At 41.3% G+C, this 26,049-nt stretch overlaps 1 protein-coding gene across 2 annotated transcripts in view; it reads right to left on the bottom strand.

The window, feature by feature from the left end:
• The window catches only part of PLXNB2 (plexin B2), a 335,450-nt gene that overhangs the window by 10,213 nt on the left and 299,188 nt on the right, over positions 1–26,049 (bottom strand). For both annotated transcript variants that reach the window (XM_063134078.1, XM_063134077.1), the window contains 9 exons: positions 18,083–18,312; positions 16,416–16,597; positions 15,082–15,148; positions 14,401–14,547; positions 11,426–11,582; positions 10,497–10,597; positions 9,640–9,724; positions 3,389–3,543; positions 1,187–1,347 (listed from right to left, as the gene is read on the bottom strand). In XM_063134078.1, coding sequence (XP_062990148.1) covers positions 1,187–1,347; positions 3,389–3,543; positions 9,640–9,724; positions 10,497–10,597; positions 11,426–11,582; positions 14,401–14,547; positions 15,082–15,148; positions 16,416–16,597; positions 18,083–18,312 — 1,285 coding nt within the window. The remainder of the gene's footprint in view (positions 1–1,186; positions 1,348–3,388; positions 3,544–9,639; positions 9,725–10,496; positions 10,598–11,425; positions 11,583–14,400; positions 14,548–15,081; positions 15,149–16,415; positions 16,598–18,082; positions 18,313–26,049) is intronic.

The following is a 26,049-nucleotide window of genomic DNA, read 5'->3' as shown; positions in this document are numbered from 1 at the left end:
CTAAGTATGTATAGGATTGTGGCCTTAATTTAACAGAGATAGATGGCACTGTTGTTGTTCTGTGTTCTAGAACTCCAAGAGCGAATGAATGGAAGCGAGCTCATTCAGCAAAAACTGCACAGCTTTGTAAGACAGAGCCAGTTTGCATAATCAAAACAGCCCACTGCAGGTTGTTTAGGCCACGATGGGCAGCAATGGATGCCAGGAAGAATGTGTGTATTCAACACCCAGCCACGGCTAGTCATGTTGTGCAAACCCAGGGACCTTGACCATAACCAAATAATAGACTATGGGTTATGTGAGAGTTGTTTAACCCCCACATAACCCATGGTCCCCAAGTTTACATGACAGGATAAGTGTTGAATATTCAGAATGGCTGTCCACACATGCTGCAGCTCACCGTGGCTGAAATAAATAAGCCACAGCAGGCTGTTTGATTATGTGGACCAAGTCGCTGAGTAGTGTGCAACAATAAGGCTGCAACTAGTTAAAGTACAGATCCTTTAGCTTTCATGCTGGATATTAGTACAAATGGGAAAGCCCAGCTACAGAAAGGGGTGGGATATCATCATGGTAAATGTTAAAAGGGAAAGTGTGTCGGCTGCCAAACTGGAGGTGACTCTTTCTGCATACATTGTTCTACCAACTTCTTTTACAGCAGGGAACATTCTACGTCTGACTGTATTTTAAAGTTTTCATCCTTCTCCTTCAGTGGCTTTGCAAAGACATGTCTGCAGAGTTTGCCTTCACTCTGAGGGCTGCTGCCCAGTTTTAAAGGACTATGCTCAAAGAATAGCTGATTGAAACAGTGGGTTAGATCCAATATTGCACTAGCAGTCTTCGGCTCATGCAATGGGACTTACCCGAATCCTCCAAAGCAGATTTGGGAGGCACATGGGGGAGGAAAAATCTGTTCTGCTCTTGCATGACCAGCATCGGATCCAACCCAAGGGCTGTAACCCAGGAGCCACTGCATGTGTTATGCTCCTATTGCTAGATATATGACTTGGATTTGAGTGAAATGTGGCTCTTTCCTTTGCTTTGTCCGAAAATGTGAGAGCTTCAGCTTATACTTTGAAAGAAACTTATTTCATTATTCTTAAAAATAAAGAAATAGCCATGTTGCCAGTGAATATATTGCCCTTTTTAACCTCCTCTCACCTCCCCACGCACCCCAACAGCTCACCTGTTTGTTTTCCAGATGTGGATGGTATCCTCATCTTTGATATCATGCTTTTCCGCTTGCTCATCAAGAAAATCAAAAAAGTATTTCACAGCTGGTGGCACAACATGGTTCGAGTCAAGTACACTGTGAAAAAAATTATCTACAAACTGCTGAAGTGTACCCTGAAGGGAAAAAACACAACATATACACATACATTAAAAAACCAGGTTATAGTGCAAGTATAGCATTTTCCAGAATATTCTTTCAAATTTACAGGAATGCTTTCTAAACTGATTTATAGTCATCTGTGCAGGACTCTGTCCCAAATGACCAAGGAATCACAATAGCTTGAAGTGAAGCATTTTTCATCTATAAATGGGTAGTAAATGCTCTTATGAACAACATGAAATGAACAGCCATAAAAAATGATCCAGAGAGCTCAGGAAAAATAATTCTCTGCTCTGTTTAAAGAGGTGGGGGATTTCAACATTGCTGCTCAGGGAACACAGAGGGCTACACTCTGAAATGGATGGATAAGCAAAGGAGGGAAATGATGGACAAGCAAAGGTTGGAATTGATGAGTCATGCACTTATAATTAGACTTCCTGGAATACCTTCTGATAATACTATGCTGAATGCTTCTGGACTTTCCCATTTGCTTTTCATACAATTTTGTAACTTTAGACAACAGTGTTGTTGTTGTTGTTTTTTAAAAAATCATGAATAAAGTGATTCCATCTAATTCCCCACAGCTTTGTATTAAGTAAGTTCAAGCTAGCTGTGGAACAACTGGCCGGTCAAATGTTTTCTGCACTGAGGCAACACTAAGATGGGGTCTGGACTACACTAGAGTGATGTCCTATCGTACCCACCCTACAACCCACAGCATGCAGACTGTAGGGTGGGTACAAAGCCACCTACCCTGCACCATGCGCTAGGTTTGGACGACACACCAACCCATGCTGCAGCATGGGGAATTATGCAGATGGTGGTCCCACATTTGTGGGGGGCAGGGTGAGAAGCCACGATTACTTCTTCCCCCATGCAATTGTCCGAACACCCCTTAAGTCAATTAGGAGAATGTACAGACGTATGTACAGTTAGCCTTTAAGGTTACCAGGTGGAGAAATACAAACTAAGTGTGCAGTGGGCACAATTGTGCTGTGCATATAACAGAGGGCAGCACTGAGCTGGCCGTGTGCTCTTTTTAGGTTCACCCACTTTAGACTAATATGCTTATAGGCTGTTTAATGCTAGAAGAAGGAGAAGCATAGCCTCAGACAGGGTCATGGCAGAGATGGGGAAAGGGGACAGGAGCATGGCATTGCAGGCAAGTGCAGCAGGATTTGATGACTTCATATGCCACAGAGACTAGTTGGAATATCATGGCTTATCGTGGCATGACATTGAGCTTCTTTAAACAAGCGTTTTATAGCACACGCGTGACTGGCCATTCACAGATGTTCGTGGGTCATTTTGACAATGACATCAGCCTCCTCTGCCTCTCGCTCCATTCCCCAGTTTTAACATGAAAAAAATAAACCCCAGAAAACACGACTCTTCTATCGGTATTTGTCAGGTTTTCCTGCCATGGATAGGGTGAAGTTGTGCTGTAACATGCCCACTAGAGGGTGCTGTCCCATTGAATTATATGGGCCACATGGTCACTGCTCTCTTCCTTGAGTAATTACAGCTCGTTCCAAATGTGGAAGAGAAGCAGGAAGCAAAGCTACGGTAAGGGAACGTGATTTCTCACTGTCTAAAGGAGCTCCTTCAGTAAATTGTCATGCCACAATAAACCAGCTAGTCTCAATGTGCCTTGAGGTTTTTCTTGTTTCAACTGTTGTTGTATAACCAATACTAAGCATCTTTAAGTAGATGACATTGCTGAGTTTCCCATCTTGTACCTCCTGCAATTCTTTGTCATATCAGTCACATAGTGCAGCATTTCTGGATATGCAAAATACAGGCTCATAAGCACAAGATGGGTTGTCTTGAAAACAATGGGGCTCAAATCAGTAATGACTAACTTATTCAATTGATTTTGATGGGTCTACTCTAAGTATGATTAAGTCTTGATCCACCGATTATTTTTATTCTAAACCTCAGCCCTAAAGAAAGATTCCACAGAGTGGCTCATTACTTTATCTATTTATACCTAACACAGCAAATTAAGAGTATTCCCTAGGGACAATGTCTATTAACGTGATGTTGCAATCTTACCTTCACAGAGAGGAGTCTTGTCAGGTAGATTTCTGTAATAGCTTTGGTTCTCTCCTTCTCTTTCATGCTCCCTCTTTTAGATTTACCTTCATCAACTTCGTCGACTGGCCGAACTAAATGCCAAATCTTATTTTCCTCTTCCAGTAATGCATGCCCTGAACATAGTAAAAGCAGCACATTTTAAAGCAATCATAATACAGTTAAATCCACTTATCAAGCCCTGATTGCCATGTTATAAATAATGTGTCAGGGAACTGCAACTAATTTGCATGTTTAATTGCCTGTAATTAATATTGTTTGCATCTCATGAACACAAGAATGTGCTAAAATCCATGGATGTACTGGTGTTATGCTTGTCTGGAAGTTCTTATTTTCCAAAGTAAAAAAGTGGAACTAACTTATAAAACAATAAATCAATGAATAAATAAATCTGGAAGCTTTAAAACAAACTGCAGTCCAACAACTCCTGTGCAGGATCTCCAATGGACTTTCAAATGAACAGGGAATTTATATTCATTACAATGATGAAGAATTAGCTGTATTTATAATGGGATTTGAGGCATAGGGCATTCCTAGACAATGATATATGAGAAAGACCTTGCTCGGACAGAAACTCACATATTGCGTTGAATTTTGAATGTGTTAGTACTCTTTTAACATTTTCTCCTACCATTTTTCCTACTGTTCTTTTCTCCTAATAAGCACATTTCCCCTTACATTTTCAAATGCATTGCAAACATAGGGGCTCTTTTTTGGTGGTGGTGGGAAGGCTCTTAGAATTCTAGGAGATTATAGTCCATATGGCTCTATAGAAATGCCTCGTGGACTGCATCCTACTCCACACTGGCTCAAAACACCATATTTTAGTTTCATTGTGAAATTTGTGTTTTCAACATATCTTTCCCCCTAGGTAATGTTTTCCTTCTGAAATTAGATACAAGGCTCTTTGCAGAAGAAACCATATGTACTCTGCAACTAGGGCATGCGATCTTGCAAAAAGCATGGATAGGTGAGAGATTCTATTTGTGGGTATATTTATACTTACCCTGGAGTTTATTTCAGCTTTTCAAAAGAGGGACTAAAATACACTCTTGCAGGAGGAAAAGATGACAAAAGGCATTGCATGGGACTGGGCTAGTTATTTCTCGCCATAGCCAATCCTAATAAAGAGCATAGGTATACTCCATACATTTATGCTTGAGAGCAATATGGCGACACAGTGCATGATATAAACATGCAAGCAATTACAGTTCTCGATGTCAAGTATAAAATGTCTGACCTATGAAACCACATGAAGGTGCTATTGTTGCTAACAATTGATTGCATAAGTGGCACGTGATTCAGGGTTATGCTCCACAAACAGTTATAGCTCAGCCATAGAGCACAGACATCAGTTAAGGCCAAAGCATAAAAACAATGCAAAATAATATTTGTAATGAGGCTGAAAGATAGCTTTTTGTGTGTAACACATATTTTTTGAGCTTTCTGCAGTTTAAGAGATTAAACAATCAGAAAGAGGGAGGGAGACACACACAGAGAGAAAGCAATTCATTGCTCTTTCTTGTAAGACTGATAATTGCACAACATATCTAAAAGTATATACATTCAACTGTCAGTCCAGTCAGCTTCTGTATGTGAAAAATCAATGGTTTCAAAAGATGAGAAAAATGCAGAGGCTAGTTTTCCATTACATACATGGGTCTTTCAAAGGGCAGGTCCAAGGCATTTTGCTGCCTGAGGTGAAGGATATGATGGTACCTCCTTCCATTTCCACATACATAAGCTGACTGGATTGGCAGCTGAATCTTACCTGCAATCTTCCACTGCAGCTGAGGGCAGCAGGGATGCCATATGACACACACTGTCCTGTATTCTAACACCTCATTGTTGTTTCCTGCTCTTCAGCATTTGCTGCCTGAGGTGGCTGCCTCCCTCTGCCTAATGATAGGGACTGGAGCAACATTTACCTGGTTCATTTTGCTGATATCATGAATTTAACTCTGGGATCATTTTAAAGGAGTTTGGATGTTTCATGTAGGGTGCCAGATCTAATAGAGGGTGGCGCCAGAACCTAAAATGGCCAGAGTCCGTAGCACTGAATTTCTCTCTCTCTCTTTCAGTCTATCCAACCTTTCCTCCTCTCTCTGTGTCACTCCATTTTCTTTCTTTCTCTTACTTTGTGCCACTTTGCATGAAATTAAGTTCCCCACCCCAGTGTTAAAGTTTGAAGCCTAGAGAAGGCTTGATTGTGATCGTTATTTTAATATTGTATTGGTTTTATATGCTCTTTTAACTAATTGTATGTATTATATTGTGTTTGGTGTTGTTCTCTGCCTCGATCCAGAGGGAGAGGAGGATTAATAATAATAATACCATATTTCTTCGATTGTAAGACACCATCGATTGTAAGACGCACACTAATTTCAGTACCACCAACAGAAAAAAAAAACCCTAAGACACACCTGTGATTCTAAGACGCACCCCATTTTTAGAGATGTTTATATCGGGGAAAAAGTGCGTCTTAGAATCAAAGAAATAGGGTAATAATAATAATAATAATAATAATAATAATAATAATAATAATAGAACAGGGTCATCAATGGCTGGTAGGCATGGCTGCTATATGCTACCTGTGAGTAACATACTACTTCACAGTAGTAGTGAAGAAAGACGTTGGTGGACTAGATAGGCCTTTGGCCTGACACAGCAACATTCTCCTTCCTTCCTTCCTTCCTTCCTTCCTTCCTTGAAGATAAAAGTGAGCTGGTGTGGTAGAGAGGTTATTTGAGATGGAAAGTCTCCAGTTCAGATCACACCTCAGCTTCAAACTCACCAGAAGTCACGATACAAGCTGCTTTTTCTCAGCATCAAAATATGCTGAGAATACTGTCCTACCTTACAGAGATGTTATAAGATAATGAGATAATGTATATGAAGCATTTTGAATACCCTAAAGTGCTTCAAAAATACCAGCTATTACTATTAACAATGTAGAGTACAGTCAGTAGGGATGTGCTCCGCTTCTCTTCGGTTCAGAGAAGCAGGAGCAAGGCGGTCTAATTCGCCTCTGGAAAAGGCAGAAGTGAAGAGTCAGGGGGGCTGCGGATCGAGGTGAAGAGGATCGCCTCAATCCGGAGCTTTGCCTGCAGGTAAGTGTGCGGGAGGGGGACTCATCTGGCACTGCCAGCGCCACCATCCATGCGGCGGCGGCAGTGGCAGGTAAGGGAGCAGGGACGCTTACCTGCATCCGTCACGGGCTTCAATTGAGGCCCTGGTTGAAGGCGGAAGTGAAGGCCGAGGCCTCTTCCGGCTTCAACCGGGGCCTCAATTGAAGCCCGTGACAGATGCAGGTAAGGGGGCGGGGGGCTGGCCTACCTGGCGGCGCCGGCATCCATGCGGCGCCGCCACCAGGTAAGGGAGCAGAGAGGAGGGACACTTACCTGCATCTGTCGCGGGCTTCAATTGAGGCCCCGGTTAAAGGCGGAAGTGAAGGCCGAGGCCTCTTCCGGCTTCAACCGGGGCCTCAATTGAAGCCCGTGATGGGTGCAGGTAAGGGGGTGGGGTGGGTGGCTTATCTTGCGCCGCTGCCGCCGTCCATGTAGCGATGGCAGCGAAGCCGGATCTCGCTCCGCAGAGCGGAGCGGGAGACGGGCAGAGCAGCGCGAAGAGGATCGGGCCCGATCTGGATTTTCCGGATCGGGCCACGAAGCGGATTGGGTGGGGTCTGTGCACACCCCTAACAGTCAGGCATATTTTTTTTTATGAATGAGAAGTTCTGTGACAGATCAACAAAACTTCACTTCTCAACTGGAATGCAATAAAATAAAATAAAATAAAAAATATATGGGAGCAATCAAGCTAATTTCCCCCTTGGAAAGTCCCACTGAAATGGATTGGAACACCACAGGAGTGGAACATTTGCGAGACTTCCATTCATTTCAACATGCCATTTGGAAATGTGAAATATTGCTGCACTTAATTCACTAGACCCTATAATCAGAAAACACATCACCCTCCAGAAAAAAAAAGAAAGCAGAACTGTTACTAAACCATTTGGACATTGTTCCACTTTTTTTGGAATGAGATGTAAATCCATTTTCTTTGTATATTATTAATGGAAATCAACTTCTTAAACTGCCTAGATTCACATGAAATGACTTCAATAAAACAGCCAATCCAAGGATTTTTTGGTAAGCATACAAAAACCCCTTTCAATACACTATTTTTGTACAATTGGCAAGGGTGGACTCTGTATTCAGGCCTCATAACAACCTGTTTTTTCGGGGAAAAACATTTCTTGTCTTTTTTATGCAACAAAGAACCCCACAAATCATTGTCAGTGTAGGCTGCAGCTCTGCCCTGGCTCTCTAACGTTTTATAGCTTTCCAAATAAACAAGCCAGCAATGGATAATTCTAAGAGACCTAAGCACTAATGAAAAAAAACATTAGCTAGGAATGAAATATTGCCTTTCCAGAATTCCCCTGCATGCCATTTCCTGTGTGAAAAGGGGCACTGAGTGGTTGGAAAGCCGTAGAAGCCTCCATCTTTGCAACTCAATAGGTAGCATCTATGTCATCCGAGTATCCCACTTTTTGCCTATCATGAAATAGATCCTGGTTAAAAGGACCTCTTGATTTCAATACATTTGTCACCCCAATACCTTTGTCTCCAGACAAACTTGAGAAACATGCAAATGGGTTTTCTTTATTTTGTTAAGTTAAGAAGACAAACTTTATATTTGGGGTATAAAACTCTGGAAAGCTCAATTGCTTTTACCAGCCTTTGGTACTTTAGAAGTATACAGTAGTTGCTTAAACACACTAATGAGCAAAAATGGGGTACCCCTCTTCTCAACTTCCTCTCCTCAACTCACAGCCTGTTGTATTTTATATGAAGAATGACAACTAATGTTGTGTTGAATTGGGTTCTGGTTCTGCCAGGTCCAAGTCATTGATCAGTTTCTGAGGAGTGTAGCCTGTCAGGCCCTGAGCAGAGGACCCAGTAAGATCCAATGTACGGGCTTCATGCTTCGGCTTCACTTCAGGAGGAACTGCATGTGCTACTGGCCTGGAGAACCTGCTGTGGTTCAAAGGGACAGCTTCCATCTATCATACCCAGCTATGAAAGTTTGATTAGTTGGAAGGAGATGCTAACTTTCTTTGCATGTATATATTCTGCATCCATTTTCCATCAATAAACTGCCATCTTTTTGCACAGCTGGCTTGTTTCTTCTTGATAACCAAAATAACCTGATTGATCACTTGGACTTGGCAGAACCAAAACACAACTCAATGCAAATGTCCTATATTCTCTGCCCTGCTCTGCTCACGCATTAAAAATGTGAGACACCCCATCCAACCAGCAGGATTAAAACTCACCCCCCTTCCCCTTGACAGAAACCAGAACAGCAAAGTAGTTTGCAATCATATATGTTCCAGACATGGAACACACAAAATCCACCTGAAAAACAAATGGGGAGCCTTGGGGGTGCAATGTGTGTCTATATACAGAGAACAGTAACAGGATTTATTGCACCCACACTCTAGAGGCTGCCATGCTGCCATCCCCAACAATGATAGGTATATCAGTAATATTTTAATAGCTTTAAGAAGCAATTAGAAAAAAAGGTAGCACCATCTCATCAAAACTGATCTAAAAGCACTGAAAAACTATGGGCAACAATAGAGTCCCTAAATCCGGGTATTTATTTATACAAATTACTAACCCAGTCCACCCCAGGGGCCAATGCTCTATGAGCATCTGAAGCAGTGGCATTGTTCATGCTAAGGTTGTGTGATTCCAATGAATCATTTGAATGTGAGATTACCAGGGTCCCCTTGTAAGTGCATGATATGAATCATCACTACCACCACCACCACACCAACTCCATAATCGTCAAAGAGCTAAGGTTCTTTAAGTAGTGGAATGATCTCTTACAATAAAATCCTATACACGTCTACTCAGACGTAAGTACTACTGAGTTCAATGGGGCTTACTCCCAAGGCATGTATGTATAGGACTGCAGCCTTGAAGTTCTATTGGTACTGGAGAAATCCCCTTTTACACTGAAAATGGAAACCACGCTGTTTCCTGTGAGTTGATATGATTCTGCATGCCAAGAACAGCTTAAGCCACAGTGACCCAAGGGCCAAATCAGAACAGAACAACATCAGCATTGCCCATTGGTAACATGTTATGTGCTCGGGTTTGCTTTTGGAGCCTTAAAAGGCCAACAACGCATGTACTTACTTTCCTCTGGCATATCTTGTTGGTGGTCCTCTGGCTGTTGGGACACCCCCATTTTTGACAAAATGAGAGTGGCACCATCTCGTACCTTCAAGAAAATACACAGAAAAAAATGGTTGAGAACAGCAAAAATATGACTTACTTCCATGTAATTTCTACCTTCCATGTAAGCAGTGTCAAAATATTAATTCGCCAACCCATGTTCACTCTTCCTTTTCCTGCAGTGCCTTTAACGGTTCATTTAGATGTTCACACAGCACTTGTGCAGACAGAAGAGCTTACTCCTTTGTTCCAATGGAGTGTGCGCTTCAAATATTTATGTGCACAGAGCTGTGGCCACCGCTGAAGTGCATTGGGAAAAATGCATCATCAGAGTTTCTAATCACAGCTAAAATCCACTGACTATGAATCCGCCCCCCCTCAACTCAGTATTCAAGCCTTGAGATTCTTTGAATACGGTGGGGGGGGGGGGGACTGAGACTCACTAAAGAGCTGAGAGGATGCATGGCATTCTTCAAGTTTGAAAGTGTTACTGGAAGCACATCTTGCCTGAGGCATAATTGACAGGCAGTCTTGTGTAGCTGTATACAAAGCTAACTTTTATCCTGAGTAAAAAATATGCCTCGGTTTCCAAAGAGACTGCGGTCTATAATTGCTCAGTTGCAGCAAATGACAACGTAATTTCAGAGCCTTTTAGGATTTCCAGACTGGCCTTTACAAAGCAGCAAAAAAGATCAACTCATAGATTTGATACGTAGAGGAGTGCACATTGTCCCAGTCAAACAGCTTTTGAAGGAAAGCTGTGTATTACTAAAAAGCATTCAACAGATCCTAAAAAGTGTTCCAAAATGCTTCCTTACGTTATAGTGCATCAGGGTATTGATGCGTTTCCACCTGCCGTCTCTTTGGGATGTTAAATCCAAGTCTGAGAGTATCTGTGCAGTTGAACCTGGACGCCATTCTGAAGAGCAATTACAAGAAGAAAAACACATTGTATTGATGTGCAACTAAAAACAATATGCACCAGAAATGAGCTTCCATTTAGCAAACCACTGAAGCATTACAGAAAGCAATAGCATCTGCTCTCCTCCCACACCCCCAAAAATTAATCCTGCTTTAAAAAGAAAAACAAACCATCTTTCTCTCCTGAACCATATAAGACGAATCAGAAACGTATCTACCAGCATAATCCTATGGATGTCCACTTAGAAATAAGCCCCACTTAATTCAAGGGGGCTTACTCCCAGGTAAGTATGTTCATGATTGTATCCTATATGTAGTAATCTTCCCCAAATACATCAGAGGTTTGGGGGGAAAATAATCAGAAAATTTTAGTGACTCACAACATATATTGCAAAGAAAAGAAAAACTTATTTGGGGTCCAGTCCTATGCAGGGTTTTCTGACAAAATATGCATAAAGTTGCACCCATAAGGGTCTAGCTTTCTAGAAGTCAAATATACAGGATTATTGAGAATATCAGTTCCTTTAATAACTAAGCTGATTTTTACGATCAATAAGCCTTTTTTAACCATTCTTAACCAGTTAATAGGTCTTTGTTCCTCTGACAATTAAGCTGAATTATAGATTACTACATGGGTTTGCATATGTGGGAACAGGTTTTAAACCAAATGCTCTGTGTATAGGAGAAACAAGTTAATCAGTTATTAAGATGAACCTAAGAGAATAAGTACAGAAAAATATACTGACTCAGTTCTGTTTGCTAGTATCCTCTTTTTGACACCAGTGTTTATTACATACATATTAAAACAACAAGAACAGATACGTACCAAGAACTACGCTGTCAGGCTTTGGCCACTGCGAATAAGGCAGATTTCGATAGACTTGGTCAATGACCTTTTCCTTTACTTGAGAAACAGTATCACAGTTGAGCACTTTTACTGGTACAGATTCTGTGCCTTCATCTTGTACTATCACATTTACAGTCTGGAAGGTGGGAAATGTCGTGGTTATTAAAACCAAGCAAGAAAAAAAAATCAGTGTTGATGTTTTCTTAAAAGTTTCATTTTATTCCCAAAGACTGAAATTTAGGCAGGTCCTATAATACATCATGTGCACTCGTTACCACACCTTGTCACATGTTTGTGATGGAAATGTGGGTCATACTGAGACCTCCATTGTTAACTAGTCCAATAAGCCATTTTAGTCTTCTGGTCATTTTCCCCCCTATTCAGAGCGTACAGCATGGAATGGATTTTCTCCTTCAATATATTTCTATGCCTGGATCTTGGGGACTTCGTAAAGACAGGCTTTAAACAGAGACAAATCATTAAAATAGCTGGACTGTCTACCATCTGTGCCTTCTTAGATAAGTCAATTAGCAAGATAACTTAACAGAAGTGACTCGAGTTATTATTTACTGCTCTGTCAAAACAGAGAAAGCAATCCTTAGGATAGCTACAGTAGTTGGGAATACTTGATTCTTGTTCTTCTTCTGTTCTTCTCATAACTCTACAACAACACCCACCCACCCACCCCCCAAATAAGCAGCATCTATCCATTTTAAACATATTTCACCCCATAAATTACAGGTGACAAACTCAGTTCACATATGTCATACAACAGCCAGTAGGCAGCAACATTTCAGAAATGTCGAGGACAACAGACATGCCATATGACATGGCTGAGCTATCTTGATGCACACTTTCCCACTTGCATATACAAATCTTCTACAAATCTAAGATTTATTCCAATTACTTCTATAACTTTGGCTGGACCACAGAGCGTTCCTATATTTAAGGTTCTGGACTGTATTAGCAAAGGGATAATGACCTTGGACCTACAAACGGGTAACAAGGGTGCCGCTTATCACATTGGCAAGTGAGGCAGCATTTGCACATGCTTGATTTAACTTGGTATGGTAGATTAATGCTGGTAATTAACTTCACTGATAATTACTTTTCCTGCAATTAAGCTTCTCAGGTCTGCAGACGGAAAGGACTGGGAAAGCACACAATTCTGACAATCCATTTCCCCGCAACAGAAAGAAAAGATGTGTGCTGATGTAGTTTACTTTCATCTACGCCTACGAGTGGGTAATTGGCATTAAGCGGGTATTTATGGCTTTAAGCAGAACAGAGATGGGGTGGTAGGCAAATAACCCTTCGATGGCATGGAATGGGTCATTTAAGAAAAGACCAAAAGTTCTTGACTGGTCCCTTATGTAAACATTTGCAGTTACAGTATTAGAGGACATTATTAGAACACTTTATTATTAAGAACACTTTATTAACACATTATTAGAATATTATTAGAACACTTCCTTGGGCGAACACATATAGCAAACAAACAGAGGGAGTGATGGGTGGGAATCTTGTCCATTCACATGGGCAAGGATAAAGGAAGTGAGTTAGAGAGGAACCAATAAGGAATTTGTGGTCACATTCTTCAGCTCACACAAATGGGCAGTGCCAACGATGTCCTAGGCGGTTTTATTTCTCTTAGATATTTAGCAGAGCTGTAATCAGTGTGCAAAATTCTTACAAAAGCTTTGCTCTTCCCACACTGTCCTCACTAACCTTCTTTTCAAAACATATATTTATTAAATGTGCTTTCAAACAGCACTTCATAAGTGCTTTAAAAGAACTCATTTATGTCCCAGATGGGCCATTGCACAACTCACTGTCAAACAAAATGAGGTGACTTCTCGTGGTGTTAATAAACTTGAGAGAAATCCCATAGCAGAGAGATTTTCTAGACAATGAATATGACAGCACAGTTCTGCAAAGCCCAGTAGCACAGTCTGTGCACATCCACTACTTTTTAACCTTCATAAGCAAGCCAGGGCCAAACTAGAGGCAACTTTGCAAAGATGCATTGAACATACAGGTTGAAAGAGAGAAAGAGAGAGAGAGAGAATGAATTGCTGACAATTCAGGGGAATTACTCCTCTGAAGCTAGTATTTCAGTTGAGAAGAAATCTCCCACTGACACCAATGTGAGATTTATACACAAAGCAAATGCAAGCTGTAGAGCAGGGTTGTTGTTTTTAAGCAGGGGAGGAAAGTGTTAAATTCCCTCTCCGTGCCTCCTCTGATCCCATTAACTATCAGCCACTCCAGTTGATGCTTTTTTAAAAAAATAATAATAATACACCTGCAAGCTAAATGGGTCCTTCCAAAGACACATTTAATGTCACCTCTGGTCTGGCCCCAGATGCCTTACAAACGGGAGCCTATTCAAGCCCAGTCTTATCCCACTGCACCACCCAGCTGATACAGTTCCAACTGCATGAGGGCCAAGTGGCTGAGCATTAACAGGCCCTAAGCTGTTATGGCATGCTGCTCATTGAACAGCAGTGGAGAGAGGGGGCACGGGGGCACACGCACACACACACACACACACACACACACGGACACGGACACGGACACACACACAAACACAGTGTGCTGGCTACTGAGAAAACAGGTATTGAAGGAGTCCTGCCATGGATGTAACATAGGATGAGTGAAGAGAGAGTGGAAAGCTATGAGGATACAGTATTCGTAGCAGATTAGTAGACAGGTTAAAAACCTAAGAAAGCCTTCCTGGATAAGATGAGAGCAAGGGTCTATTGAATACAAGATCCAACAGTGGTCAGCCAGGAATGTTGGTATTCAAAGTTATGGAGATTCATTTATGCCATTATGGCTTAAATCATAGCCATGATTTCTGTTTTGTCAAATCTTCTTCTGGATACATCAAGAGCCCAATGCAAGCATTGAATCCTGAAACACGTAAGGAAACGCCGAAAAAGGGCACATACCAGTTGAGAGTATTCCACATCATCCCCCAACAAGCCCGTGTCGTTCAGCGTGTATTTGGCCTTCATTTGCTCAGCATCCACTGGCCCTTTTTCCACCTGATGCTTGATAGCCTTGAACAACTTATAAAGAGGCTCTCCAGCATTGTCCTGTTGGAATTGGTGAGGGAAGACAATATTTTACTGGCTACCTTTTGACAGAGAAACAGCGACTGCACTCAAAGGTAAACTGTAGTCTGGCATGAGGAGAACAAACGGGAGCAAGTTGTTCTGGCTTACTTGCTCCCTCTTCCCCTGCTTGTAATGCAGATCTATTGTTTCTGATCCCAGCAGGGGGCAAAGTTCTCCCACTTTATCTGAACGAACAAACTATGGTTTTGTGACTACCTCCAAAGCAAACTATGGGTTGCTGGGATCAGAAGTTACTAATCTCTGCATGTGATGGGAAGAGGGAGCATTCAAGCCTTGGGCCCTTTCTACACCTAAGGATTATCCCAGGCAAATGGAGGGATCGTCCCTGCCTGCTCCCAGGATCCCCTGTGTGTCATTTGGGTGCACAGGGATGATCCCGTGAAAAAAGGCAGGTGTAGAAATGGCCCAGGGCTGGTTTGTAATGCTAACCTGTGGTTTGGCATTATGCCTGAATACAGCAAATGAAAAGCATGCATGCATTTCAGACTTTACCTTGAGGTACTGATATAGACAAATTGACATCCAATTAGAAAGCATCCTCTCCACAACGGTTTCGGATCTAAAATAATAAAAAAGGCACTTGTGTTGAAGCGAATAGCTAGCAACTGCAGCTCAGTTATATGCGTTGGTCAATTTTGTACTACACTGTTACGACAAAAAAATAACAAATTCCTAAGAAAGGAGAGTATCATACCCTCAAACACGTAACAGCATATAAAGACAGGTCAATGTAACATGACAATAGCGATGAACAAAATGGGATTATAGACAGAAGAAAACAAATTATATAACCAAGCAGACTGTGAAAAACTAGACTGTATACATCAAGTAAATAGTGTAAAAGTAGATTAAGCATGGAAGTTTTCAATATGGCATTTAATCAAAATAGAATTCAGAAGACAAAAGTCCCAGAATTTGGGATTTGTAAAAAGAGTCAATGGCTACTCCCTTTACAATCCTAACGATGGCCGAACCTATTACTACTACTACTACTACTACTACACCATCAATGTACATGGTGCTGTACATAGTAAAAGAATAAAACAGCAACACCCTGCCACATAGGCTTACATTCTAATAAAATCATAGTAAAACAATAGGAAAGGGAAGAGAATGCACCACATAGGCAAAAGGGACAATAAAACTAACAGTGTTAAAGTAAGAACAAAGTCAAGTTCTAAAAGCTGTAGAAAAAAGAAAAGTTTTCAATTGAGCTTTAAAAACAGTAACTGAACTCATGATCCGCAAATGCTCTGGAAGAGAATTCCAGGCATAAGGGGCAGCAAGAGAAAATGGACGAAGCCGAGCAAGAGAAGTAGAGACAGAGTGAGGTGGTCACCTCAGGCACAGATAATGGATGATTTGTAGGGGTCAATGTTAGCAACCTCCTCACACTTCCTTTCTGCTGGAGGACAGAACTGTATATTTCATGTCACCTGACCGGCCCCCTCCCCACCCCCAAACTAGCTTGCTGTCTTTAGGTGAGGTGGAAGAAGCCATCCCATCACCAGTGTTGAAGAAAGATTCATTTGCCACTCTGTTTGACTTCTGTAGTATTTATATTTATTTATTTATTACATTTATATACCGCCCCATAGCCGAAGCTCTTGTGCTTTGTCTCAGGCTGGTCCTGATTCTAAATTATAAAAACAGATCTTCATCATGTCTTGGTCTCTGTAAGTAGTCTCAGATGTATTTGAGGAGGGGGAAGAACAGGCAAAATCAGGTGAGATCTGTACTGTAACCTGATGAAAAATAACGGGACGTTTTCAATGGAAAGTGGGCAATTTCCATTGGTACTGGCTTATCAAAGAAATTTTCCCTACCTTCGGAGCATCAGTTTAGGATTTTTGGCCACAACATACTTCTCCATCAGCTCCAAAAACAATGTTCTCATGATGTCAGTATAATATTCTAGCTTCCCATGCAAAGCAACGGTCAAGAGAGATGCAAAATATACTTTTGCACGGGCAGAAAATTCCTTTTGGTTTTCCAACGTGTGGATGAACTAAACAAAAAAGAAAAGGTAACAGGCATATGAAAAAAAATATTTTTCTTATTATTATTCAGACTGGGATCATAGTTCCCAAAAGATAAAACATTGGGGCAAATAATACTCCAGCAGTACTGAGTACAATCCTTGTGGGTTTTTTTTGCCAAATAAAGTAACACCTTTGTTTAACTGATCTATTCAGCATTCTGAATTGTCATTTGCAACATGATAATCCCTTTAACAATGAGATATCACAATGAGATTTGGTGCACATGTTCAGGACACTACTCTATGTTTCAAGTTTGAATACCAGTTGATCACCCACATCTATTTTCAAAGAGGAAAGAAAATGCGAACTATATTGTAAAGTGATCTCTGATGTGAAACCTGAGATAGTAGAATAAAAGTACACATCCGGGACCTCACTCACATTTCATGTTTGAAATGCAACTTGATTAGTGTGAGTGTGATGTTGTATTTATTTAGTCCATTTATATCCTCCTTTTTTCCATGTTGGAACTCATGGTGTTCCCAGGTGGTTTCCCATCCAAGCACTGGCCAGACCCAAACCTGTTTAGGTTCAGCAAAGTTGTTGCTTCATGTGTCCTTGGACCGGCCTTCTCCAACCTGGTACCCTCCAGATGTTTTGGATGTTAACTTCTACCACTCCTAACTAGCATGGCTAATGGTCTAAAACAAGTGGAGGACACCAGGTTTGGGAAGGCTGCCTTAGACAATGCCCTGGCTTTTTGTTTATCATAGAAAGGTGGGATATAAATGCTGAAATAAATACAAGTACAAATAAAACTTGTACACTTGTTTTCAGATGGGCCTGGAAAGATGCAAAAATCCACCCCAATGCAGTAATTGCCTTGAAGCTTGAGATATCAGAATGAAATTTAGTATGTACATTGTTGTAACTTAATGTTCTGCTTGAAGACTGGACACCTGTACAATTAATTGCAACATGACATTAATTGCAATGTGTCTGAAGACTGCTCTTGACCTACTATACACTGAACTATATTAACCAAATTACACTTTCGCACTTCTAAAATAAAGTTTGGTTTCATAAAAAAGTCAGAATCTGTAAAGCATTTCTCAATAAGTCTCAAATAATGCATTATTATGATATATCCATTTAGTTTCCACCAGATTTAAAGATTTTATTTTTAATAACTTTTAGATCTAAATCAGTATAAAGAGCAAATTGTAAAATACTGGGTCTATTTAAAATTGTTATTCCAAATGGCTGGTGTAATGATCCAAATTGATATATATATTTAATGGTAGGAGTCAAGAATATTTCAACTGAATACCATATTCTTCCACAGATGAAATGATGGAAACAGAATAAAACTATGCAAGATTTATACTACAGACTTTTACAAAATGCTCATTACACAAACTATGTGGAGTAATTTTGTTATTACTGTACAAATATATCAGACAAAAATGCTTTTCAGAAATACAAAAGGTGACCTTTCATTTTCTACTCACATTAATGAGAAATGATTTACTATTGAGCAAATTGGAGAATTGATTCAATGCCTGTTCTACGGTTGGCCGCCTAGCTTCAGGAATGTCCAGCTTCCCAGTAATCATTACATCTTTTTCTCCATCTTTGGACGGCAGAAAGAAGACTCTGTCCGTGTAGGTTTTGTAGTCTAGCACAGGAATGCCTGCTTCATTGATGTCATTTGTCTGATCTTCCATTTCTATCATTAGATCTACAAAAGGCAACATTTTTCAAGCGTTAGTAAAGAATATACTATTGACTCAATTTATGTGGCACTGAAGATAATAATCAAGTATGTCAATCTTTTTACTGACAATCCTTTCAACTTTCTTTTCCTTTCTACTGTTGTTCATTTAGCATCTTTCTGCAAAGGTTATTCTTCCAGGTGTAGCTCACTTGAGGCAACTGTTTCCTTTAGTTGTAGGGAAAAATAATCCTGACATGAGGTTTGATTTTGAACACACTTGTTAATAATTGATTTTGATTCAGTTTACTTGTGAGTTAGCTCTAGTTATCCTTATACATTCCAAAACAGTTTATGGTTTGTTGTATTCACCTGCATACAACCCACTGAAACAGAGGGACTTGAACCAAAGTCTTCCACATCAGACTCTGTATCCACTAGACCACACTGGCTCTTAATAATTATCCACTAGTCCAACAACCTTATATTTGGATATTGCAGGCAATTGGTACAGTCAGAGGAAGGTGTTGGGCTAGTCCAGTTTTTCAACCCTGTCCCTGCCCTGTTACCTCAAATCAGGTATACTTTCAGGCCCAAAGGAAGTGGGGAGGAATGCGTTCTCCTCTGGATCCCAAATCCTACTAATGCTTTGGAGTGGGGCTGGGGAGAGAGATAAAGCACTGGAAACATAGTCCTGCCCCCAGCAATGCTGAACAGTTTTCAAAATGGAAAAGAGGAAATTGCTCATTCCACTACAGTATTCCTATCAGTGGATGTGAGGACACCCACTATCAAGGGTGGAGGACAGATCATATCCACCCTCCCCTGGCCAACGTGTTCCAGTGACCCCATCCATTAAAAATCAAGCTTGCTACTCTTTGCATCACACCCTCACCCTGGCTCCCATTTATTGCTCATGCTAAACTGTGACAAATTCTGGAAACTGAGATGGATATAAGGAACAGACAGAGTTTGCTTCAGATCCCTTCAGGAAAAGCCTACTTTGAGGGATGTGGCTTTGCGAGATTTACTAACCTACCACATGATTTCGTCAGCGCACTCTACTGCTTTCTTTGACATTGGTTTGGAAGCTACAGCCAATGCTGAATCCATGGCCTGCCTATTTACAGGGCAAGTCAGACGGAGCACATTACTAATGTCTTAGCTCACCTAGACTGACTGACTGTCTTTGAGCCCCCTTTCAAAGTGCTGTTGATGACTTTTAAAAATAGAAGGGCGCAAACCTATGCATGTTTAGACAGAAAATGCTGGGAGTTGGGTCTTCTTTTCTGTCTAAACATGCATAGGTTTGCGTTCTAAATGGTGTAGGTTGCAGATACTTTAGAGAGCAGCTCTCAATGTCATTAGCTCTATGAAGAAAGGCCATGTTCCACATCCCATCCTTTGCAGAGGTGAAGACTGCAAGGACATGGGGCCAAACCTTCTCCATAGTGGCATCCCTGACAGTAAAAACATGGCACATTTAAGATTTTCTGCAGACTGATATCTCTCTCTCTCTCTCTCTCTCTCTCTCTCTCTCTCTCTCTCTCTCTCTGTCTGTCTGTCTCTCTGTGTGTTTTAAACTTCTGTATTGTTTTCAACTGTACATTTTTAAGCTGGCTGAAAATTCATTGTAGAATTATGATTTTCTTGTGAGTTGTATGCTTTTATTTTGGTTGTAAGCCAGTTCAGGTGGCATGTGAGCTGCAGAGAATGCAGCACAGGGATATTTAAACAAGCCAAAAGAGCACTGCTGATTTGTAACCACAGAACAGGTTTTATCAGAAACTTGTGGGTGAGCATTCAATGAATCAATTATTGTGCTTTCACAGTTGCTGGACAAACATATTCTGCACACTGAGGTAAATTACATCATGGGCATTTTAGTGTCCATCAAATAAGCAGCAATGATACGGAATTTGATAAGATGACAAGAGATGGTTTCATTCAAAACAGTTCATTTGTGTGTGCCCAAAACAGAGCAGCAAGACGGTTAATGGAGACTGGCCAATGAGATCATATTATTCCAGTAATTTCCCAGTTGCCAGTCCCTTTCCAGGTCCAATTCAAAGTGCAGTGATTAACATTCAAAGCCCTAAATGGCCTGGGCCCAGGTTACCTAAAGGATCATTTCCTCCCATATGTAGCTGTCTGGACCCTAAGGTCATCTTCCCTTGGAGCCCCTGCCAAAAGAAGTGAGGCAGCTGGCTACCAGGAAAAAGGGCCTTTTCTGCTGTGGCACCCTGTTTATGTTTCCTAGCTCCTACATTGTGCTCTTTCTGGCGTCAGGTGAAGACCTTTTTTTATTTTTCCAAGCATTTTTAGCATTCCAGAGATGTTAGCTCTGCTGTTTTAAATCTGTTATTGCATTTTAACTATCTGTATCCACAGCTAGGTTTTTATTCTAGTCGAACTTTTATACTGCAGTTTTAAGCTGTTATTTTGTGGTTTTAATATTTGTGAACCACCCAGAGAGCTTCAGTCATTGAGTGATATAGAAATCTAATAAATAAATAAATAATCCCCCCACAACCAAATTTACGGCAACATGCAGAAATAAGGCATAGTCGATTTTCATATGGCTCTTAAGAATTTTAAAACCAAGATTCTGCAGTATTTGACATAAATTACATTTATAGTACGATTTATTTGGAATTGTTGATGATGCAAAAATAATCAGAATTCAAAGCTGGAACTCACAAAGAAATCCCTCCTTGAAATGCCCCAGACAACTGAAAGAGAAGAACGTAAGAAAACAGAGGCTCATTCATTTCCCCTTTTTGGGGACATAGCTGCTATTCTAGTAAGTCTACTATTTTATTGATGTTTCTCATTTTATTGTTTTCTAATTTCAGTGATAGATATGACAGGAGCAAGTTCAATATCCAACAGGAAGCGTAACTATTATATTGGCAGGCTGGAAGAAGGTTATACAGTTCATCAGATTATAAGTGACAACATATTAGGTTGATCCAAGAGCTTTTAGGTTTTGACACAGGGGACAATTACTTTGTCACCTTACAAAGCCATTTTAGCTAGAGGGCTTCTGGTTGTCTGACTGACTAGAACAGCAAGTTAATTAATCTAATGGCCTGTTGCCTCAGCAATTTGTATTGACTACATCACTGAGCCTAGTTCTTTTTCTTCCATAAAGTTCCCTATGGAAAAAGACAGCAAGAGGTCATGTACTGGTGGAGTATGGGACTTCCTGGCAGGTGCAGGCCTCCGGAAGGTGCAAGGCATGGGGTGGAACAAACCCAGGGCATGTCTACACCAGCCATTTATCCCAGGATCGTCCTGGGATCATCCCTGTGCATCCAAATGACACACAGGGGATCCTGGGAGCAAGCAGGGATGATCCCTCCATTTTCCTGGGATAATCCTTAGGTGTAGAAAGGGCCTCAGTCTGACCAAATGGGGAACAGAAGAATTTAGTGACCAGCATGAAGGGAAACAATCAGAACATGAGAGGCAGCGTTAAGACTTAGGGCAGAAGCAGAGCTGAAACTCGACAGGAGCTGGCAGGGTTTAAAGTCACCATACAGGATATGCTTCATGTTAGACAAAGGTGTGCTTACATATAATGCTAAAAAAAAAAACCCACCTGGTTTAATTAACCAGGATATACATGAGGACATGGACCCACAGGAAGCCCTATTCCTGCTGCTTTATTCATTCACACAAGAGGCTAAACAAGCCAGGATTTGGCACTGTAATAATCTGTAATCCACCCCTTTCAGGCTTGCTTCAAATTGTGTAAAATGTATCTGAATTGATGTAAACTGTATGTTTTCTTCAGTGACTAAAGGGTTAGTGAAGGAGTCCCAATCGATTATATTGTACTGGGTGGTAGGTTGCGAGCTCTTGGGAAAGAACAGTGAACTGGCACTGATTGTCAGGTTCTCCTCACCGTTCTGGTAACAAAAAGAGAAGAGAAGTCTGCCTCCTTATGTCCTGAGGCAAAGGCAAATGGTGGAGTTTTGTTGTGGCCATGGCTTGTTGCTGTGGCCCCTTTAGTGGCCCCTTTGCTCTTTACTGTGGCCTCTTTACTGAACCCTAACTGGGTTTTGACTGCTGACTAAGCAGCCTCTTTGGTGACCAGGATATGCCAAGGGTGAAGACTCCAGATGAAGAATTTGTGTCCTGAGGAGAAAGTCTGACTTCTGAAGTTCCTACTTCGCTTGAATCAGCCATCCAGCTTCCTCACCTACGGGAATTGTGAATTTGGACAGACTTCAGTAGATCTCAAAGAGATCATCCAGTTCCTCACAGGACTAGAGCAAGGAAATTGCATAACAGCATGTTATTTGTGTAAATCCATACGTATAAGTTACCTAAAATGTTTTGTCTGCCCAGTTCCCCACTTTGAATCCCCACATTTTTTCCACTTCCCCCCATTCTAAGTTACGGTTACTCTTTGACAGTAAATCTTTTGACTGTCTATCCAGATGTGTGTGTTACTCAACTATCAAGGATGCTAGTAACTGAGGGTGGGGAGGGGAAAAGGAGTTTCAGGTCCTGGTAGCATTGAATAAAAGGGGCTGTTCTTAAAGGTTTTTTCCCCTAAGTGAAAAGAGGCCAGGGGTTACACATACTTTCTTGTCCAGCTCCCTACACCATTGAGACATGTGGCTTCCAGCAGCCAGAAAGCATCTAATAAAGTCTGTGAAAATTCCTTGACTTTAGGCTGAATAATCGGTTAAGTCTGCAACATCTTGGGAGGTCCCATTACTACAATGCTCCCCCAACACTCCCAAAGCATGTGGATGAAGTATAATCAGCACAAACCCAGTAGAAGACTAGAAACCTTTTACACATAGTATTCATACTTCTCAGAGATGAAAATCTCTTGGCCCTAAGAAGCTTGCAGGAATTTAGCTTTATTTGCTACGGAACAAGAAAGCACCATGTGTGTATCTCAATCCATGTTTTCTATGATCACTACACTTTTTGATTCCATTTTCTGTTGTTTTAAACATCAACATTTTCTTTAACCTGACTCGTGAGACTTGCCAGATATCAGGATCTGAACTAAACAGTTCAAATTTGTTATCACTTTTCCTACCATGACAATCCATTAGCTGAGGAATACTACTGACCTATGGGGGTGGTTATAGTGACAAATAGGAAGCCTATGCTATTCTCATTATTAATTTAATTTATTTATTGTATTTATACCTGCCTTTGTTCATTCAAGGGACCCAGGGCAGCATGCATAATCCTCCTCTCCATTTTATCCTCACAACAATAGCTCTGTGAGGTAGATTGGGCTGAGAGTCTGTGACTGGCCCAAAGTCACCCAGTGAGCTTCCATTGCCGAGTGGGACTAGAACCTGGATCTCCTAACTCCCAGTTCAACACTCTAACCACTACACCACATCACCTCTCACTTCCTTCTCCTTGCCTCCATCTTCATTCCAGAAGCTATTCTCATTTGATATTTTCTAAGTGCTGTCTATTCAAATGCTTGTGAGCTCAACTGGCTTTATCTGCTTTTTATTTTTTTATTATGGTCAGTTAACTAATTCATTTTGATGCTGGTGGTGGTGGGAAGCTTAACTCTATCCCCAAAATCTTTACACTTAATGGGGTGTTCAACACCAGCCACAACTAAATTTTAGAAACGGCTTACTACTGAAAAGACAAGAAACCAACAAAGCCCAAACTGAGTATCATTAATTTTGCATGAGCTCATATAATACCAGGCCTGCCCAAACAAAAACATGATAATTATGTAGAATGACTTATGCAAAACATTACTCACATTTAGACCTCAGGAACACTCCTCTAAGTTATTTTTACATTTTGCAAATATTCCTGCTTTGAGTGCTTAATAGCTAGCTCCAAATACATCACACCCCAGAAGTAGCCTTCAATACTTTTGTCTAAACTAATTATGCATATTAGGTTTTCAGGCAAGACATTTTCAGGTGGTGAAGTACAACGGCTCTTTTAAAATTAAATAGAAAGCGACTCAGGGCATGTCTACACCAGCCCTTTTTTCCAGGGTTGTCCCTGTATCATCCCTGTGTGTCCAAATGGCTCATAGGGGATCCTGGGGTGGGCAGGCAGGCAGGCAGGCACAACCACTGCATTTTCCCAGGATAACTGGTTGCCCAGTTATCCCAATTTTTGCTGTGGTGCCAGGACCATCCTGAGGACTGTGACTGGTGTGCTGCGTGCTCCCGGGGCCTGAAACAGGCACGGAGCCATGTGGGGGTGGCTCCGTGCCCATGGGTAGAGCAGTCATTTCACCATCCCAGGGATGGCAGGGGGGTTGGGCGCAGGTTTTTTTTTAACCTTGTTTTTTGCTGTGCGTGCAGGGGTCCTCTTTAAATAATTTTTTTTAAAAAAATGGTGGCCGCGACATCCCTCCTTCTGAGGTGTCGCGCGGCTGTCAAGATGCTGGGGGAGGATCGTGGAAGCAGGTAAGTCCATGATCCTCCCCCCTGCCTCCCTCTCTGCACCCTTAAGGTGTTGACATGCCCTCAGACTGCAATCTTATACACAGTCAAGTTGCTAAAATCCTGTTGAAAATTAGATTGACAGCATAGTTGTTTGTAGGTATTAGAAGCATATAAAGCATTGTAACTAAGGTAAACAGATATATAAACCTGCCATAAGGTTTTTGCATAGATAGTACAAGACAGGTATAGATGGGGATAGGATGGGTCAGCGTAGATAGTAGATAGTATAAGATAGATACAGGACGGAATAGCTAGGAAAACCACAGATTTTTAGGCCTGTAAAATACAGTAGGCCTAGTTTGTGTCAGAATAATGTTTTGGGAAGTGTTTGTATGGGGTAGTATAGACATTTGTACTTTGAAAAGACAGAAGTTTAAGAGAAGAGATGGTACATAATGTAGGTTTTTTTAGACATGTTGTCAACCACAAGGTACAGAGATAGGATGCTTAAAGAGAAGAGACTTTTCAAATTTCTCTGGAATTAGTCAAAATGTCATTTTTAGAAGGGAGGCACTTGGATTTAGACTAAGGGACTTAAACAGAGCTAGACCACCTTATAATAACCGAATCACTAAGCCTACAACACAATGTCTACCACGTATGGTATTAGATAAAGGGTCAGCATAGGTCTTACATCAAGTTTTACTTCACGGGTGAGGCCCTGCCTTCTATCCAGACTCTAAGAATACTTCTTCATCTTCTTGGAGACAAGTGGAGGACAGAACCTCTGTTGGCAGATACGTTTTAAGACTAACTCTTTTCTTTCTATTCCTGCATTAAATATGAAAGCTGTGTGAGTGTTACTTTTTCCCAACAAGAACATCCCATTTCCTTTTTAGCTGTTTGTCTCTCTGTGTGGAAATCACCTCAGCATCTAGAGGCATGTCTAGACCTATGGCAGAGGGGGGAGGATCTTGTGATATGGTGATCGCAAGATCCTCCCCCTCAGTCTACATGCGGTACACAAAGTCCTGGGAGGAAGCGGACATAGCACCCACCATTTTGTTTTTAATAAAAAATGAGCGCTGGAGCACTTCAGGAAAGAAGTTTTTTTAAAAAGGAACCCTCCCCCCGCAATGGGCACGGAGTTCCTGAGGAGCTCCATGCCCCATGCCCAGCTCCTCGCGAGGAGCCGAGATGAAACTAGGATGGCGGCCCACACTTTCTGTGGTCTCGGGACAATCTCGAGACCACGGGAAAAAATGGGATAAAAGCCATCCCAGTTATCCCGGGGCAAGGGAGGGATCATCCCTCCCTCCCCCTGGGATCTCCTGTGCATCATGTGGACACACAGGGA

Source organism: Elgaria multicarinata, chromosome 9 (assembly GCF_023053635.1).
Source record: "Elgaria multicarinata webbii isolate HBS135686 ecotype San Diego chromosome 9, rElgMul1.1.pri, whole genome shotgun sequence".
Lineage (NCBI taxonomy): Eukaryota > Metazoa > Chordata > Lepidosauria > Squamata > Anguidae > Elgaria > Elgaria multicarinata.
This window is presented reverse-complemented; position numbering and strand designations above follow the sequence as displayed.